This window comes from Mustela lutreola, chromosome 16, assembly GCF_030435805.1.
Source record: "Mustela lutreola isolate mMusLut2 chromosome 16, mMusLut2.pri, whole genome shotgun sequence".
NCBI classification, from domain to species: Eukaryota; Metazoa; Chordata; class Mammalia; order Carnivora; family Mustelidae; genus Mustela; species Mustela lutreola.
In genome coordinates this window covers 1,072,798-1,090,269 of record NC_081305.1, presented here as the reverse complement: position 1 = coordinate 1,090,269, position 17,472 = coordinate 1,072,798, and the positions used below count along the sequence as shown (strand labels likewise).

At 65.0% G+C, this 17,472-nt stretch overlaps 2 protein-coding genes across 3 annotated transcripts; both read right to left on the bottom strand.

Moving 5' to 3' along the window:
• Positions 1-468: 468 nt before the first annotated feature.
• LOC131818096 (cytochrome b-245 light chain) lies at positions 469-7,948 on the bottom strand. Of its 2 annotated transcripts, XM_059152184.1 has the most exons (6): positions 7,790-7,948; positions 3,471-3,540; positions 2,927-3,001; positions 2,622-2,705; positions 2,003-2,084; positions 469-739 (listed from the first exon to the last, which is right to left on the bottom strand). In XM_059152184.1, exons 1-6 carry the CDS (start codon positions 7,845-7,847, stop codon positions 524-526), a joined length of 585 nt encoding a protein of 194 aa, XP_059008167.1. In that variant the 5' UTR covers positions 7,848-7,948; the 3' UTR covers positions 469-523. The 2 variants fall into 2 exon arrangements, with proteins under 2 accessions (XP_059008167.1, XP_059008168.1); XM_059152185.1 differs by lacking the exon at positions 2,622-2,705.
• Positions 7,949-9,136: 1,188 nt separating this feature from the next.
• MVD (mevalonate diphosphate decarboxylase) lies at positions 9,137-17,133 on the bottom strand. The gene is made up of 10 exons (XM_059151596.1): positions 16,977-17,133; positions 14,588-14,658; positions 14,057-14,171; positions 13,544-13,690; positions 12,672-12,871; positions 12,409-12,483; positions 12,002-12,220; positions 11,549-11,664; positions 10,357-10,465; positions 9,137-9,816 (listed from the first exon to the last, which is right to left on the bottom strand). The coding sequence occupies exons 1-10, from the start codon at positions 17,044-17,046 to the stop codon at positions 9,736-9,738; spliced, it is 1,203 nt and encodes a 400-aa protein (XP_059007579.1). The 5' UTR covers positions 17,047-17,133; the 3' UTR covers positions 9,137-9,735.
• Between the last annotated feature and the right edge of the window lie 339 nt (positions 17,134-17,472).

Here is a 17,472-nt window from a genome sequence, read left to right as displayed (position 1 = left end):
TGCCCATCCGGGCGTTTTCACCCCGGAAGGCCTACTGTGTGCGAACGCGCGCCCCGCTGGGAAGGAGGGACCTTTGTCCGGGGTCTGAAGGACGCTTTGCTCCGCACGTGACTGAGTCTCCACCACATGGCTGGCTCTGAGAGCAGGGCCCACGGGCCACGGACACCACAGAACCAGCGGCGACACCATCTGTTGGTGAAGGAACAATGGCTGGGGACAGGAAGGGAGAGGACCTTCCAAACCAAAGGTCCAGGAGGCCCAGAGGCCCCGGGCCAGGGGCATCCCTGTGGCGGCAGTGACCGGAGTGCTGCCGGTGGCATCTGTCCCGGGCCGTGGGAGCCTGGCGGTTTGGCAGTGGCCCTGTGGGACAGGCAGGCGGGAAGGCAGAGGGGGCGAGAAGCAGCCCATCCGGGATTTATGCGGAAGCAGGAGCCTGGATTGGGAGTGGGATGCACACGGAGTCAGGAGCCTGCCCTCCTTGGTTTATTTTGGAGGCTACTTGGGGGACAGAAGGAGACGCGGGTCACACGACCTCGTCGATCACCGGGACCGGGTTTTCCTGGGGGCCACCGGAAACCCCTGCCACTCCTGCAGCCTCCTCTTCTCCAGGCTTCTTTCGGGCCTCGGCTGGGGGCCGGGGCGGGGGGTTGCTGGGCGGCTGCTTGATGGTGCCTCCGACTTGTGGCCGCTCCTTGGGCTTGGGCTCGATGGGGACCCACTGCTCTCCACGGACAGCCGCCTGCAGGATACAGTGGAGCCGGGTTGATAGGGCCTCCCGGAGGCCACCTCCGCTCCCAACACCAGCCCCCGGGAACCGGGAGGGACCCACGTCTGAATCCACTAACTCGGGAGTGACAACCGGGACCCCAGACTCCGGCTGCCTCACTCTCCAGGCAGGACCCCACCGTGGGGAGGGCAACCAGGACGCTCTTCACGCTGATGCTCCAGCCACGGGTGGGAGGGGCCGGCGGGGAGCCAGGGAGGGCAGGAGGCTTCGTGGGGGCACAAGCCATGCGGCTGAGGGTAGAGAATGGGCTCCTGCTGGACGCAGTGCCCTCAGCAGGCCCCGAGGGCTTGGGAACGTGGGCTTTTCCTTTGTGCTCACGCTCCTTGAGAGAAAAACTGTGACATGATGTCACTCAGGAAGCAGAATAATGAAGGGGCACCTCGGCCCCACCTCCCGAGGTGAATCCCAGTATGTCTACCCTGAAAAGGAAACTCCAGGATCCGAGGAGGGCAGAGACGCGCCTGACGGGCAGGGAAGTGCGTCTGTGGAAGGTACAGGCCAGCGGGCCAACGGGCCAACTTCCGTCCTGCCCGGGAAGGGTGTCACACCAACGCTAACAGACCCCTCTGCGAGGCAGAGAAAGTATTCAGGGTCTGAAATTCATGCACAGAACACTCACACTGAAAACAGAACATGGGACTCCTGCAAGTTAATCAGGAAAACACAAAAGCCCCCTCAAAAAATGGGCAGTTCTAAGCGAAAGCTCAGACACATCTGGCCCAGAGCCTGCGCCCGGCAGAGCTTCCCCCAACGCCGTCCTCCCCCGAGCCCGCCGGCTCTTCCGGGATGACCGGGTGACGTGCAGCCCTACCTCGGGGCCTTTGCACGTGTCCCGGCCCTGGGCAGGCCCCATGGGGCAGCTTTGGAAAACAGCCCCGTGGCATCTGTACCATTAGCAGGCTCCCCAGGAAGTGCTCCCAATAGCACCCCAAGTTAGCAGGGATGGGTGAGGTGAGAAAAGTGTGGTTGGGCCGTGGCTGGCCGTGTGACCCTGGGCCACCCACATCACCTTTCTGACTTTCTACTTCTTGGTCTGCAAAGCAGGGCCAAGGCCCAGAAAAAGGAGCTAGCGCACACTACACGTCCAGTGACTGGACACACTACACGGACCCACTGACCCCGCCACGGCACGAGTGAGGACTCAGGCTGCAGAGCTGGCTTTGGGAACCGAGGTGATGAGGGCCTGCGGGGCAAGCCACAGTCAACAGCACTCACCAGCAGATAGATGCTGCTCGCAATGGCCAGGCAGGCCGTCCCCAGGATGGTGGCAAGCAGGAAGCCGGCAGGTACTGATAGCCTTGGGTGGGGGGGGAGGCAGGTGGTCAGGAGGAGTCTGCACCCCAGGACCCCCAGGACCAGGCAGACCATAGCATGTGGCCCCCAGGACCCCGGCTGGAGGACACGCCCAGTCCTGCCAAAGGTTGGGCTTCCACACTTGGGCCCTTGGAGCTATCCTCTGCTTTTATCTGAGCCTTAACAATTCTTGGGGTGCTGGGGCTGGGTCCCCACCCACCACGCCAGGAGGACGCCCACGTGGCCGTCAAGGCCCCAGGGCGTTGGGGCCTCCCTGGCAGGAACCAGCAGGCGCACGCCCAGGGCAGTGAGCGGAGCCGCCCAGGTGAGCCTCCTCAGCCCCCGACGACTCCCCAGTGAGCTCCTGGCGTGGCCGTGAGCCGTTACGCGGCGCGAGGTCACGGAGCCGGTCTGGGGAAGCCCCGGTTCCGGGTCTGGAAGCCTATCTGGGCCGGGACGGGGCTGACTCGAGCCGGTGGGGAGGGGTTTACTCCAGGGCCATACTGGTCCCCGGGGGAGGGGGAGGCGAGAGGAGGCTCACCCCAGGTGCAGGAAGGCCCGGATGTAGTAGTTCCTGGTGAGAGGCCCGAACACCTTCAGCACTTTGGTCATGTACTTCTGTCCACTAGGCGGAGGGCGAGAGACAGACTGTATCCTGCTCAGCAGCCATCCCCCCGCCCCCCCAGCACCCCGGCTTCCTCCCTCCCAGAGACCGAGGGGCCGCAGCAGCAGGGCGGGCTCTGGCCTGTTTGCCCAGGAGGGCATTTGCGGCCTCAGAAGGCGTGTCCTCCCTTGTGGGGTGGCCCAGCCCCGGGGATGCCCCCCAGCGCAGGGATGGCAGCTCACCATCTCTCCATGGTGGACCCCTTCCTCCTCTTCCCCCGGGGGTACTCCAGCAGGCAGACGAACACGCCTGCGCCACTGAACGTGCCGTGAAGGAACAGCTCGGAGAACAGACGGGGTGCAGCGGCCTGCTGGCGGCAAACAGCCAGGCAGCTTCCGACGGGTCTGGCCACTTGGGTGCCCGCTGGCCCATCCCAACTGGGCCAGAGGGGCTCAGCCACCGCCGACAGATCCCAGGCCGGCCCAGCTGGACAGCTGATAGAAGGGGGCACAGAGGGGCTCCCCAGAGTTCCTGGGGCCTCAGTGCTGGTCTCGGGGCTGCTGACACCTCTCGCCAGGCCACGGGCCTCCTGGCCTCACGCCAGTCACTCCCCTGCTCCCAGCCTTGGATTCCCTAACTGCGACTGAGCCCTGTCCTGCCTTCCCCACGTCTGCGGGGGCCCAGGGAAACTGACGTGCGCGTGGCCCCAGGGGCAGCCGCGTCTGCACCCGGAGCCCCGCACCACTGTCCCCCGCACCCCGTCCCAGATCTACACCGGCAGGATACATGGAGTACACGCCGAAGTACCACTTGGTGAACTGGCCGGCCGTGGCCACGACGCCCCCCATGATGAGGACTGCGGAGAGAGGAGAGGCAGGTTAGCAGGAGTCCCCTCCCCAGCTCTCCCCGCACACTCCCCCTCCCTTGGCGAGGCCAGCCATCGCCCACAGATGCTCTGCGGTGGGACAACACACCTGGCCCCTGCAGGGGACACGGTGGGTGGGCTGGGGTGGGGAGTAGCCCATGAGCTGGGCACGGGGCCAGGGCCGGGCCGACAGAGCACGGCGCGTGGGCGGAACCGGTCCCCATCCCGGCAGCTGCTCAGAGCCCGGGGAGCGCTGGCAGGACTGGTCCTCACCCAGGCCTTGGCGCTGCAGGGCTCTGCGACGCCTGGCCATTTTGTGTTTGCTTTCCGTGCTTCGAGATGACATTGTTATTTGTGGGTGTCTGTGGACGGATGACTTCTCCCGGGCGCACGGCGCTCCCGCCAACCCACCTGGACCGCGGCGGTCAGGGGCTGATACCCCAGCCCCTTCCTGGGCCTGGCGTCTGTCGGCTCTTCCCAGCCTGCGTTGGGCTGCCTCCCCCCGCTGGAGGTGACATACGGTTGGACCTTTCCTACCCAGAAACTATTTTGTTACAACCTGTTCTCTTGCGGTCACGTATCTGCAACACGAAATGTTCCACTGTAGCCATTTTAGAGGCAGAGACCTAAGTCCTCGCACACCTGCGTGCGCAACCCCGGAACTTCCAGCGCTTTCTCCGGCTACAAGCACGGGAGCTCGTGCACGATTGCGGATGAGCGGGTCCGGCCGCGCTGTGTGACGGGCGCCAGTGTCACCTTCCCACCGCTGGCTAACGCGCTCCAACCTGACATCTCACGTTTCTCTTCCCAGATCACACGTGGACGGACGTCAGCTTCCCCTCGGCCTCACCCCCCAGCTGCGCGGGCAGGATTACTCCATGATCCACCATCGGTGCTCATGCCCCGAGGCCCCCTCCTCGCCGCCAGCCCTGCTGCAGGACCCCGTGCCCCCCCGCTGACCGGTGTCCCTCAGGGGTCCCCCCGGGGAGGCCTGCTGCCCTCAGTGAGTCGGCCTGGGGCTTGAACACACCCTCCCCTCTGCACCCAAGATCTCATTCCCTTGTCTTCTGGCGGCCCTCCTGGAGAAGTCTGCCGTCAGCCTGACTCTTGAAGCCACTCTTCCCCTCTGGTAAATTTTAAGATTTTTCTTTAATGGTCTATAATTTCGTTACCTTGTGTCCAAAAAGGGATTTGTTTTTCTTTATTGTGTAAAGGACTGCTTTCTTTCAATCTGAGATTTCTCCATTTCTGGAAAATGCTCACCCGTTACCCGTTCGTACCGCCCCCCAGCACTCGCCCTACGGGGCCCGGACTCTCCCCTCTGCGCCTGCTGCTCCCCACGGGGAGGGTCTTCCCTGCACCCCCACTGCCCCCACGCGGCGGGCTCCCTCCCTCCACTGCTACCCACCCTGCACCCCCACCCCTGCACCCCTGCACAGGGCGCAGCGTCTCCTCGGTAACCCCGTCTCTGGTGTGCGCGGCATGCTGCGAGGCTCCCCGAGTCCCATCGTCCATTCCACGAGCCTCTTATCTTTACAGTGAGCACCAGCTCACCCATGAACCGTTAACGAATTTTCTTTCTTGAGGTTCTGTATTAGTTCACTTTTTGTCCTGTTTCATTGTACGCTCTGCTCTATTCTCCCCTCGAGGGACTGGAACATACTGGTGGGCATCAAGGCGCCCTCACGTCCTCAGGTCTTCCAGGCGGCTCGGCTCCCTGGCTCTGCCGCAGCGGGCCCGCCCCCAGCCACGCGCTTCCTCCACAGGCAGGGCAGGGGGTGGGGGTGCGGAGCAGGCGGCTGGCAGTGCCCGGCTTCCTGTGGCGCTCTCCTGCGCCCCTGGGAGCAAACGGGCTTGCAGACAGCTTTCACGTTGCCTCTGCTGGGGGCTTCGGGGTTTCTCCAGGCCTGGGCCCCGTGCACGGCAATCTCCTGGTCTGGCCCAGGGTAGAAAACATTCAGCCCTTCCCCACACATAGCACAGGCCTGAGTTTGCAAGGCTTTGCATGGTCCCAGGCTTCTACAAGCTAACCCTGGCTGCGGGTCCCAAGCATCCTTGAAAGGGACTATTCCCGACTCTGTTTCTTGTGCATGTGGCCCTCCCCAGCCAGGTCTAGCCATGCAGCCCAGATTCACCTGTTTCCACACAGAGGCCCCCAAATCCCACCAGGTAAGAGCCTGAGCCCCTGAGAGTCCCTATTCCCCCGGCACTCCTTCCTTCAGCCCAGATACACCACCTTGAAACCTCACTCTGCTTCCTGCCAGCAGATTCCCTACCAGTGGTGCTGCTGAGCTCTAGTACATATTAACTTTTTTTGTTGGCCGGTCAGCATCTGGGGGAGCTGGGAGAGGGAAGTGGGCTGTTCCGCATTCAGCCAGCTCACTTGTGTTTGGGTCTGTGACTTCCCCCTCCCGAGCGGCGGCGGGGCTGCCTGCCCTTGGCAAGAGGAGGGCAAAGACACCACTGACCAGGGAGGAGGAAGGACTGCCGCGCCACCCCCAAACGCCAGGAGAGCCGTGCTCCGTGCAGCACGGAGCAGCGGCAAGGAGAGACGAGGCCTCAGCTCTTGCGGGTCTCATGGTCTTGTCAGGGGAACAGAAAGAAAATCGAAACTAGAAGAGGGAGAAGGGGATGGACTGTCTGGGGCTCCTTTCCGCCTGGCACCCCGGCAAGTCTGCTCCAAGCGGGTGGCACCGTGAGCTGAGAGCCGAATGCAGAAGCCGCAGACACTTCAGCTCAGCAAAGGCCCTGGGCTCAGCTCAGAGGATCCAGGAACAGAACAGAAGGCTGTGCACGAGTCCCGGAGAGGGCAAGGGTCTGGACACTCAGGGATTGGAGCAGCCAGAGTCTGGCTTTTGGTGTGTGTACTAGAAAACCCCAGGAAGGCTCTTAGCAGCAGGTGCCACCATCCGGTCAGATGGGGCTTCCCACAATAGAAAAATCTGTGGGCTGTGACTGTGTGTGGTCAGGGTCTCACCAGGCCTGAGCCGTCGCCAGAGGCTATAGTTCACACCCAGAAGAGAAGTCAGCAAAGGAGGAACCAGAGCAGGCCCCGTGGGACCTTCTGACAAGCACTCTTATTTGACGATGGAGAAGGCTGAGCTCACCCCTGACTTTGCCATCTGTGCCACGGACATGAGAGAAGTGTGGGCCCCACGGCCTCGCAGGCGGTAGCCAAGGCCAGGACGCCGGCCTGCTCACAGTGGGCCTCCAAAGAACCAGAGGCTGGCCTGCAGTGGACAGCCTGGGGACCGTGACAGCACCATGTGACCGACCCACTGAGTTCTCGGCCACTGGAGAGGCCCGCAGCACGTAGGATCTGCCTGCACGTACAGCACACCCTAGGCCCCGCGCTCTAAAATGTGATCTGACAGTGTGGGGCGGGGAGACGTCCTCTGCCTCTGTTCCTCCCTCCGCAGGTGCAGGAGGCCGGGGTGGGGTGCAGTGCGGGGGAATGGTGTGCGGCTAAGACGCCCCTTGCCTGCATGTTCCACATTGGGCGCACAGGCCTTTCCTGGGACTGGCAGGTCCCTGGAGGGAGGCAGGCAGAGCTTCTGGGGCCCCTCTTGACTCAGCTTTGCCTCACCCAGTCTAGAGAGGTTCCTGCTTGTGAGTACAGAGCTGGGGTGCACACCCCACTGCTCCCTTACCAGAGCTCTTGTGCACACAGGGCATGGTGCCTGGGGGCCCTGCCCCCACCCCAGAAGCAGTCTCTCTGGGAGTTGAGCTGAACAGGGTCACTCTCGGGGGGTTTCCAGCTCCCTTATGAAATCCTAGAAGCCATTGTGTCCAACTGGGGGTGGGGCCCCACGTGCTGAGCACCTGCCCCCCAGGACCCAGGAGGAGAGGGAGCCCCTCTCCACTGCTAGGCCAAAGCCCCCCAGCCCTGGGCAGCAGGGGTATGGGCTGTCCACTTGCTGTGTTTGCCCAACCCCAGGGGGCAGTGACTCCCCGGAAACCACCAGGGATGAAACGCCTCTTCCCCTGGTTGCAACTTCCTCTCCCCGTGTAGAGGTCCCGGCTGGGGTGGGGGAGTAGAGGGGACAGCTAGCTGGAGGGTGGTCAGGGGCCAGGGCTTTTTGGTCTCCAAACCTCCTCCGCAGGCCAAGGTCCCTGACTGCCCCGCCGGCCGCAGGCCCCCAGCCCTGCCTTCAGTCCCCACTCCCGGCCCGCAGCCCGGGGTCTCGCGCCCGCTCTGGCCCAGCCCGACCCGCAGCCCGAGGGCTCGGCGCGCACTCACTCAGGCCGGACGCCAGCGCCTGTTCGTTGGCCCACATGGCCCACTCGATCTGCCCCATGGTGGCGGAGACGACCGCGACTCGGCGGGATCCCTGCGACACTGCGGGCCGCGCTGCCGCCGCCGGCCCAGCCCGAAGGCCGGCCCCGCCCCGCCCCGCCCCGCCCCGCCCCCGCGGCCTGCCCCGCCCCCGGCAGCAGGCCCCGCCCCGCCGGGCAGCTGGGGGACCCCGCTGGGGCCGGCCCCGACCCGCTCTCGGGGAGAGCAGGGACCGAGCGTGGGGGGCCCTGCCGGCGCGGGGCCTCCCTCCCAGGCGGGGGTCCCCGCAGCCCCCGCCGGTCCCGCTCCGTCCAGGCCCAGGCCTCGGCCTACTTCCTCCCCCAGCTCCTTCCAGGCGCCGCAGGGGAGGCCACCACTGCCCCCTTAGGCACCATCAGCTCCACTTCCCAAGCGTCCCCGGGCCTCTTCGGACCAAGGCGATCCCTGGCGGGCTGGGCCACAGGGGGAGCACGCTGTGGGGTGGAGGCACCTGCCTAAGAGGGCAGAAAGCTCCAGCTTCTCCGACCTTCCAGTCGGAGGATCCCACAGGCAGCAACAGGGATTTCTCCAAAAGAGGTGTGGGCAGGCTGGTTCCTAGAAGGTTTTCAAGGCCTAGAACCTTCACCGCAGCCACACCACGGATGCCCCACAAAGGAGCAAGGCGCCAGTCCTCACCAGGGGGCACAGTGGCAGGCCCAGCCCCCACTTCCTCAGGTCTAACCACAAGCAACCCTCTGCTCCGGGACTAAGTCTGGGGGCAGGACCTGCCAAGCTTCTGGGGAAACCCGGAGGGCAGGGATGGTCTTTGCTGTCTCCCTTCGCCCTCCCCGTCAGGATCACAGCCCAGCAAGGTGTGCTGGCCGCCCCCACAGACCCAGACCTGACCCTGGTGTGGGAGGGATGGAGGTTTGGCCCGGGGTCCACCTCCTCCCAGAAGCCTACCCTGCCCTGCACTGATGTTTCAGAAGCAGGGAGGGGAGGCACTCGTATGGTTTCAGAACCCAGAAACTTCCGGGTTGCGGGGAATCAAGTCCTTAACCAGCACTCCCACCAGCAGACCCACTTCCCACCTCCTTGCGTGGACAGGGACTCACAGCCAGACCCAAACCACATTTCACGCCCATCAGAGCCTCAGAGAGTGCGTCAGCCACCAGACGTGGCTCATGGCCACGTGCTGAATGCCCACCGTGTGGCCAGCAGCCGACAGGCAAGCGAAAGGCGGCTTTCCCGCGCACTCCATCCACGCCCTCCCGGCCTCGCAACACAGGGGCCCCAGAGTGCCAGGGTCGGAACCGCGATAAAACACGTCTGTCCCAGGCAGCACCAATGGCTTTATTCCCGGCAGCCCACAGGCTCCCGTGCAACGCACCCACCTTGGGGCCGCTCGCCCATCTCCCGCTAGAGACATGCCAGGGGTCTTTCTACAAAGAAACATTCCATTTGTTCCGCATGGCATGAGTCCGGCCGAGGAGCTGTGGGGGGCTAGCTGAGGCTTGAAGCTTCTGTGGGGGGTCCCTGAGGTCTGTAGCGGTGACCTGTCGTCCGGCTCAGAAGAGGGGTGCCGACTCCCCGTCACGTCCAGCAGAGCTGCCGTTTGGGGCAGTGGGAGCAGCCCCTTGAAGGGATGCCCAGCTGCTGCACACCATCCGGCTCCGCGCCCAGAATCGGATCCCGGTGCTGGGACCCGCTTTCTTCTCAGCGAAGCACTGGGGGAGGCACTTGGCGGGGGCGGGGGGGGGGGGAGCGTTCCCCAACGGCTTGGTCACTCCACTGACCCAACTCGGCCGCAGCGCGGGGTCCGGCCTGGAGCCCCAACAAGCACAGACCCCCCGGCCGCCACCCCCAGCACCCCCATCCCAGTGAAGCAGTCTTCTTCCAGAGACGGCTAGAGCTCCCCTGAGGGAAGGCAGTCAGGCAGCCGGCTTCGGCAGGCCGTCCGGGCCCAGGAGGTGAGCGTGAGGGTCCTCCAGGATTTGAGGCCCGGGTCCCACCTGTCCGATGGGGAGGCAGGGAAGTACAGGTCAGAAGGTAACAACCCACGCGGCAGCGTCCTGCCCCACAGGGGCCCCCGTCTCTTGGCCTCCATCACCCAGATGTGGGGCGGACAGCACGTCCCAGGTGCAAGGTAGAGACTGTGGGCCTGGGGGCTCAGGTCACAGGAATCAGGATCAGACCAGTCTCGGTGAAAGGCGGGCTCAGGCCTTCCAACTGGGATTGTGACCCGCTCCTGTGGGGTGAGCCGGGAAGGCCCCGAGGACCCCCAGAGCCTGTGTCTCCCCAAGTCCCCCCGCAGCACAGGGAACACTGCCCTGCAACGCTGGGGGTCCTTACACACCCACTCGGAGGGTGGCTGAGTGAAGGGTCAAGCCAGACAGTACAAACTCTGAAAACCCAAAGGCCACGTCACCGTGTCCCGGCATTCCAGCCACGACAGACGGCAGCTGAACGGCGTCCGTTCACCTGGTGGCAGGCAGGAGCTGAGCCCGCGGGGCTGGACGCGCCCCCTCGGTCAGCCAGGCCCTGGGCCTCACCTGGGTGGCAATGATGTACTTGACGCCGCCGGGGGTGGGGTCCACGTCCAGCGCCGCTTTCAGCTCGTCTGAGAGTGGGACGGGCGGCACAGGCAGCCCCTTGAGAAACCTGGGGAAAGACGGGCGGCAGGTCTGAGGCCACGGACGGAGGCCGCAGATGCGAGACAGGAAGCAGACTGGCAGCTGGCATGGGGGTGGGGGTCCCTTCCGGGGAAATGCAGAAGCTCCGGAACCAGGTGGCAGTGCCGCTCGCACAGCAGCATGGGGACAGCTGCGGGGCGCGCCCTCCCGGGCCGTGGAAGGGGTGACGGCTCCGTGGTGTGTGTCTGACCTCGCGCATGATGCCCAGCATGAGTGAGTGCGCACCTGCTGGGGTCACCAGGAGTGGGGGCTCTGGTTTCCTCCTTCCACTCCTCACCCGCGGCTCCTACTTGGCCGGGGTGGGACAAAGGTCAGAAAGGAGCACCTCGTGGGGCCTGCATGGCTCAGGGTGCCCAGCAACCAAATCTCAGTTTTGGTTCAGGTCACGATCCCAGGGTCCTGTATCTGAGCCCGTGTCGGGCCGCGCGTAGCAGGGCACCTGCTTCTCCCTCTCCCTCTGCTCTTCTCCCCACTCAAGCTGCCTCTCTCTCAAATACACCGAGTCTTTGAGAAACGAAGCAGCAGCACCTCAGTCCGAGTGGGAGCCCCTGCTTCCCCAGGATGCGCAAACCCACAAGCTGCCGCAGGGTGCCAGGAGCGATGAGTTCTGGCTCCCGCAAGGATGCCTGCTGCCTCAGGGGCTGTCCCTGGTCATGGGGTCTGTCCACCCAGTGAGGAAGCCAGCCCTCCAGCCCCACACACTACAAGTCAGTGTCCCCCCAATGACGGCGACACACACGCCGACCCCACACGTTCCCCGCACCCCTAGCAGCGAGGTGTCCCTGCACCGAGATGACTAGAAGGGACCCGGGCTCCAGCCCCAGAAACTATGATGCTGCTTACACCTGCACGCGTGGCCACAGGCTGTGATGCGTGATGGTTACAGGGAGGCGCCCTTGGTGACACAGCACTTGGGGTCCCTTGCAGAGACTAAGATTCCCACGGGACCCCCCACTTAGCACCAGGGCCTCGGGGGCCAGCGCCCCAGATCTCAGCAGGAGACTCCACTCCTCCCCTCACGCCTCCCAAATGTGGGGGACCCCCAACTCACTTGTCTCCATTTGACTCGGGGGGGAAGCAGTGCCTCACGGCAGCCACAAACTCAGGCACGGTGTCGTGCAGGGCAAAGACCACGGCGTTGGGGCCCGCGTCAAACGTGTATGCCACCTGGAAGCCCCGGGGCCCGCATGAGTGTCTGCAGGGCGGCTGGCCCAGCTCCCACCTCTCCTTGGCCCCGGAGACCCCGCGCTGACTGCAGGGAAGCCGCCGCCCCCTTCCCACAGGCTCAGGACCCGCACCTTCAAGTGCCAAATGGGGGCCGTGCACCCATACGCTGGCCAAGAGACTAAGCGCCCGCCAACGGCCGGGTCCAGAGGGGCCGCGAAGCCCGTCTCGGCCGGCCTGCGCCGGACTGCAGCCGGCTGTGCAGCAGCTCTGGGCCTGAGGGCCGGCACAGGGAGCGCGCCGCGGGTCTGGGGAGCCGGCAGGAGCGGCCCGGCCTTGCCTTGGTCTGCCCGTGGTGGGCGTTGAAGCGGTGCACCAGGTGCACGACGCGCCGGGACGTGTCGCTGAGGTAAGAGATGGGCGGGAAGGTGTCCAGGCAGGTGGCGTGGAACTGGTTGCTGTCCTTCATGGTGAGCTGGGCGAAGCCCGGGAAGTCCCGCTCCCGCACGCAGCGGGCCATCTCTGCCATGCGCGCGGGCACCACCGACTCAGCCCGGAACTGCAAGGCACGGTCCCGTGAGGCGCCGGCCGCCCCCCAGGTCGCAGTCCCGGCTCGGCAGGGCGGCCGGCAGCAACACTGCGGGGCTGAGCCGGGCAGACCAGCGGGGCTTTGAGGGACGCGGGTGGAGCCCGCCGTGTGCCGGGAGGTATGGGACGTGCCCTGGGCCATCCCGGCGCCAGCCTTACCCTGAGCAGGGGGCTGGTCTCCACGCTGGTCCGCATGCCCGCGGTGCTGCCCGTCAGCTTCTTCTCCGCGCTCACCTGCCCCAGAGAACGGGCATGGACCCCACACTGCAGCCGCAGCCCAAAACACCGCCGCATCCCATCCGTCGCCCCCACCTGGGAACAGCAGCCCCTTTGCCATGGGGAGTCAGAGCCGGGGCGGGTGCTTCCGTCACCGGGCGCGCCCACAGGCCCGGAGGAGCTGCCCCCCCCCAAGCCTCACTCACCACAAGTATGAGAACTCGGAGTTCCGGCCAGTGTGACTCCGGGGCCACCTGCCGGGCGATGCTGTCCTTCCCATCGGCCCGCTCCCCCATCTGCCACTCCACGAAGCCACCGTACAGGCTCCGGCAGGCGCTGCCCGAGCCCCGGCGTGCCACTTCCGAGAGGTCACTCTCAACCCCATAGACCTGGGCCAGGGTATAGGCTGAAGGCACAGAGGGAAGGGTACAGGAGGCTCAAATGGGTGTGGTGGGGACAAAGACTTTGAAAAGCATGTGGCGCAGAGACCAACGCAGAGAGGCCCGAAAAGTGGGCATGAGGCTGGCAGCTAGCAGTGCGGGCCCCCAGGAAGCAGGGCTGGTCTGGCCGAGCGGCTGACGCCAAGACACTGAGCCGGGGGCCCGTGAGGTGAGCTCTCTGCCCCCAGCACGGGGTGTCCTCCTGGCCTTGTCAGTCACCGTGGGCGTCTCAGGCAGTGGCATGTGAGCCGGCTGATCTGGGTTTCGGCCAGGCCACACACGGTGAGCCTGCCACCTGCCATGTGGTGCCCAGCTTGCCCCAGGTGGGGAGGGCCTAATGGAGAGGAAGCCAGCATACAGGGAAGCCACGCAGGGGACTGGAGGGAGGGAGACAAGTTGCCAAGGAGTCTGTCAGAGCACCTGGAGCCAGCTGCACCTGAAGCCAGCTAAGCCAAGAAACTGCTCCTATCTTAGGCTTAAGTGAGTTGGAGACGGGTTTCTGACACAAATAACCCAGAGGATTCTACACACACAGCCCCAGGAAGAGTTGGGCACCCGGATCCCTGGAGGCCAAGAGCAAGAGGTGCCGCTTGCCACAGCACACCCCTCAGGGGCCCTGGGCTCCTGTGAGCACCCACCTAGGCAGGCGTAACCCGCCGCTGAGGAGGCCAGGCCCGCGGCCGTGGGGAAGTTGTTCACGGATGCAACATGAACCTTGTAGCTGAGGCCAAGGGCCGCTGGGTCCTCGTCACCGGCGCTCCTCCGCTTCCGGGCCAGGCGGCGGACTAAAGGGACGGGGGAGACGGTCACAGGCAGCGTGGCCCCGACCTGTTCCCGACATCTCCCCCACCACAGGCCAGGAAGGGGCAACGGCACAGCTGAAGCCGGGCCTCTGCCCCGGACTTGGTGCAGGCCTCCCGCTCAGGGCAAAGCCCCAGACCCCAGCCTCCACGCCAGACCGGCTCCGGCTGTGCTGACAGGCGTCCCCCTTTCCCTGAGGGGCTGGGCTGTGCTGGGAAGGCGGGGGAGCTAAGAGGCAGCAGCACCTTCAGTGCACTGAGACCCGAGCCGGAGTGAAGAAGGGACTGGGGAGTGAGGATCCACCCGGCCGGCCCCAGGGCCGCACGCATCCCTCCCGCAAGCGCACTCACTCTCCCTCAGACAGGCCTGGAGGCGGGGCTGCTCCACGTCCTCCTCCTGGCCGTTCAGCCAGATCCGGTCCTCGGTGAAGTCCTTGCTAATGGCAGCTGTGGTGGTGGTTTTCAGCTGGGAAAGAACACACAGGCCACCTCAGGGCGGGGGCCGCCTAAGCGCCCCCGGCCGCTGGGGAGGGCCTTCCTACGTGGCCCTTCCCCGTCACCTGGAGAACAGGGCTGTTGACCTGGAGAACGGGGCTGTTGAGGCTGAGGCAGCCAGGCCAGGCGGAGAGGAAGGCCTCAAGCCGTGCAGCAGGCGCGGAGCCCAGCCTGGCTCCGGCTCCAGGGTGCAGCCCACACCTTCCTGGGCCACAGCAGAGCCACTGGGCGTGGCTCCAGGAGGAAGGGACCACGGAGGACGGGAGTGCCCGGGAGGAGCCATCCCAGCAGGGGCGGGTGGAGAGTTGAGCGGCCAATCGTCCCACACGAGCGCAGCAGAAGGTTGGTGATTATCTGCTCTGGTGTTCGGTGCTGACCCGTACTGACCTGGTCCTGGTGCAAAGTGACACTCAGAGAGGAGTTGATGGGCAGGACCAGGTCCTCATCTCGCTTTCCCCCTGGAACAGACAACCGAAGGCCAGGCCAGTCCATTTCCCAGCCCTGCAAACAGCACCCTGCTGCCCTCAGTCCTCCCCACCAGTGCTCCCCCATCTGCCGGGCATCGGACACGTCCTCTTCCTGCTGGGCCCTCACCTTCGGGAAGTCTTCCTGGATGGCTCCCCCACTTCGCTGGGCTCCCGCTCCCAGAGCAGAGCTGGAGGCCAGTCCATGCCCCTAGCTCATCGCACGTTTTATCTTGTTTCATCCATTCAACTAACTGCCTTGGAGTGGCCACTGAGCACTCTCGCCCCCCACGCAGGTGTGCCCTGGTGACTGAGACTCCTGCAAGCTCTCTGCGCTTAGGCCCTGGAGACATGTGGGGCCGCCTCCACTCCCCGCGCACCAGACGAGGGAACCGTCCCCACGTGGGAAGTCGCGGAGCTCTCTGGGAAGCACACACAGCATGTGTGGTGTCTGGAGGGGACAGTCACGGGCGGTGGTAAGGACCACGCCTCGCAGGTGACCCATGACAGCCCAGACAGGGACCCGCACAAACGCGCCCAGCTCGTCTCTGAGAAAGCGCAGAAGCGCTGCAAGGGGAGGGGGCTTCTCAGCACATGCTGCTCAACACCTGGACATCCATGGCCAGACACAGACGGCGACCCGACTCTCACACCTCCCGCAGAGAAACAAGTCAAGGTGGAGACTTTGATTTAAAACGTGAAGCTACAAAACCTTTAGAAAAACATACGGGAGAAAATCATTCGGTGTCGGACCAGGCAGAGGAGTCTCACTTGACACCAAAAGCGCGATCTATTCACGGAAAGCCTGATACGCTGGACTTGGGCAAAACTCTCAAAACTCTCAAACCCCTGTTAGGAGGATGATCGGACAAGCTACGGGGCGGGAGGAGGTGCTGGCACGCGTCCAGCAGAGGGTTAGTGCCTCGGCTAGACTGTGGACTCTCACATCTCCACGGGGAGGAAGCACACGGTCCGAGCAGGACGTGGCCAGGGGACGCGAGCAGACACCGCCCAGAGAGGACACGCGGGTCGCAGGTGAGCACCAGGCCAGGGGTTCGGGATCCCTGGGCGGAAACCCACAACCAGATGTCACCCCACCGGTCAGAAAAGCTCCAATAAAAACCAGTGAGGACACCAGCAATGGCTGAAGACCAGGATCACACAGACGTTGCTGTGGAAACGCAAAGTGGGCCGCGGCGTTTCTGGGTTTTTTTAAAAGATTTTATTTATTTGCCTGATAAAATCAGAGAACCTTGTGGGGGAATGAGAGGCAGAGAGGGGAAGCAGGGACCCCTGTGGGGCTCACACGGCGGAGCGTCTGCCTTCAGCTCAGGTCACGATCCTGGGACTCCAGGATGGAGTCCCGAGTGAGGCTCCTGCTTAGTGGGGAGACTGCTTCTCCCTCTTTCGCTTGCCCCTTCCCCCACTGTCCATGCACTCTCTCTCTCAAATAAGTAAAATCTTTAAAAAAATTTTTTAAATAAAAAACTGAAATACAACCACCTTATGACCCAGCATTCGCCCCCGAAGAGGGACAACTTGGGTTCCCAGTGGTGCAGCGACAGCTTTATCCACAATAAAGCTCAACCTGGAAACAGTCCAGCCGCCGCCGAGGACCGTGTGGGACGGCCCCACCAGGGAACAGGACTCAGCACTAGAAGGACCAGTAATGACCTGAGCAGCCTCCCGTGGGAGTCTCCGGAACCCGGCAAGTGACAAGGGCCACTCCTCAAAGCTGCACACGCAGTGACTGCGCTCACAGCATTCTGCAGAGGAGAGGGGGCCCCAGGGGGCCGGCTGCGGGAGACCGTGGGTCCCCAGCCCCGGGGTGGCCCTCCGTGTGGACATTGTCTCCCCCCTCCCATCCCGCGTGGACACTGTCACACACCACCCCCCTCCCGTCTTGCCCTGTGGGGCTGGGCATCCCCGTGGACACTGTCACCCGCCCTCACTCCGCCCCAGCGGGACTCGCCATCTGCGTGGACAATGCCACCCGCCCTCATCCCGCCCCCGCGGGGACAGTCACCCGACCCTGTCTTGCCCCAGTGCGGACTGTCACCCACCTCATCCCGCCCCCGCGAGACTCGCCGTCTGCGTGGACACTCTCCCCCGTCTCGCCCCAGCGTGGACACTGTCCCCCATCCCATCCCGCCCCCGCGGGGACAGTCACCCTCCCCCCGCCTCGCCCCAGCGTGGACACTGTCCCCCACCCCATCCCGCCCCCGCGGGGACAGTCACCCTCCCCCGTCCCGCCCCCCAGGGGGTGGACGTCCCGCGTGGGTCGTGTCCGGCGCCCCGGGCCGCGCACTCACAGTACTTGATGACCGCGATGTTGACCGGCGCGGTGCAGGTCACCGCCACCACCGGCTTCTCAGGGGCCATGGCCAAGAAACCGCAATTCAGCCTCCAGCCGCGGCGGGGCCCGGCTCGCACCTCGCCCGCCCTGCGATTGGCTCGCAGGGACCCTCCGTTTCGCACGCCGCCCAGTCAGCTCGGGGCCCCGCCCTCGCTCCAGTTCTCAGCCAATGAAGGGGATCGAACGATGGACTGCCGACTCTGGGCCCGCCCCCGTTGGCGGGCCCGCACCCGCAGGCTCTGCGCAAGCGCCGAGATCTGTCCTGGCATCCCCTCCACGCAGGCGCCGGGCTCTGCGTAGGAGCAGGGACTGCGCAGGCGCGGAGCTCTGCGTAGGCGCTGGGACCGCGCAGGCGCAGGGGTCTGCGCAGGCGCGTGGCGTCGGACCTCCTCCGAGCGACCCTGGATTGCGGCGGAGGGGGCAGGTTCCCGCGGCCGGACGCGGTGGGGGAC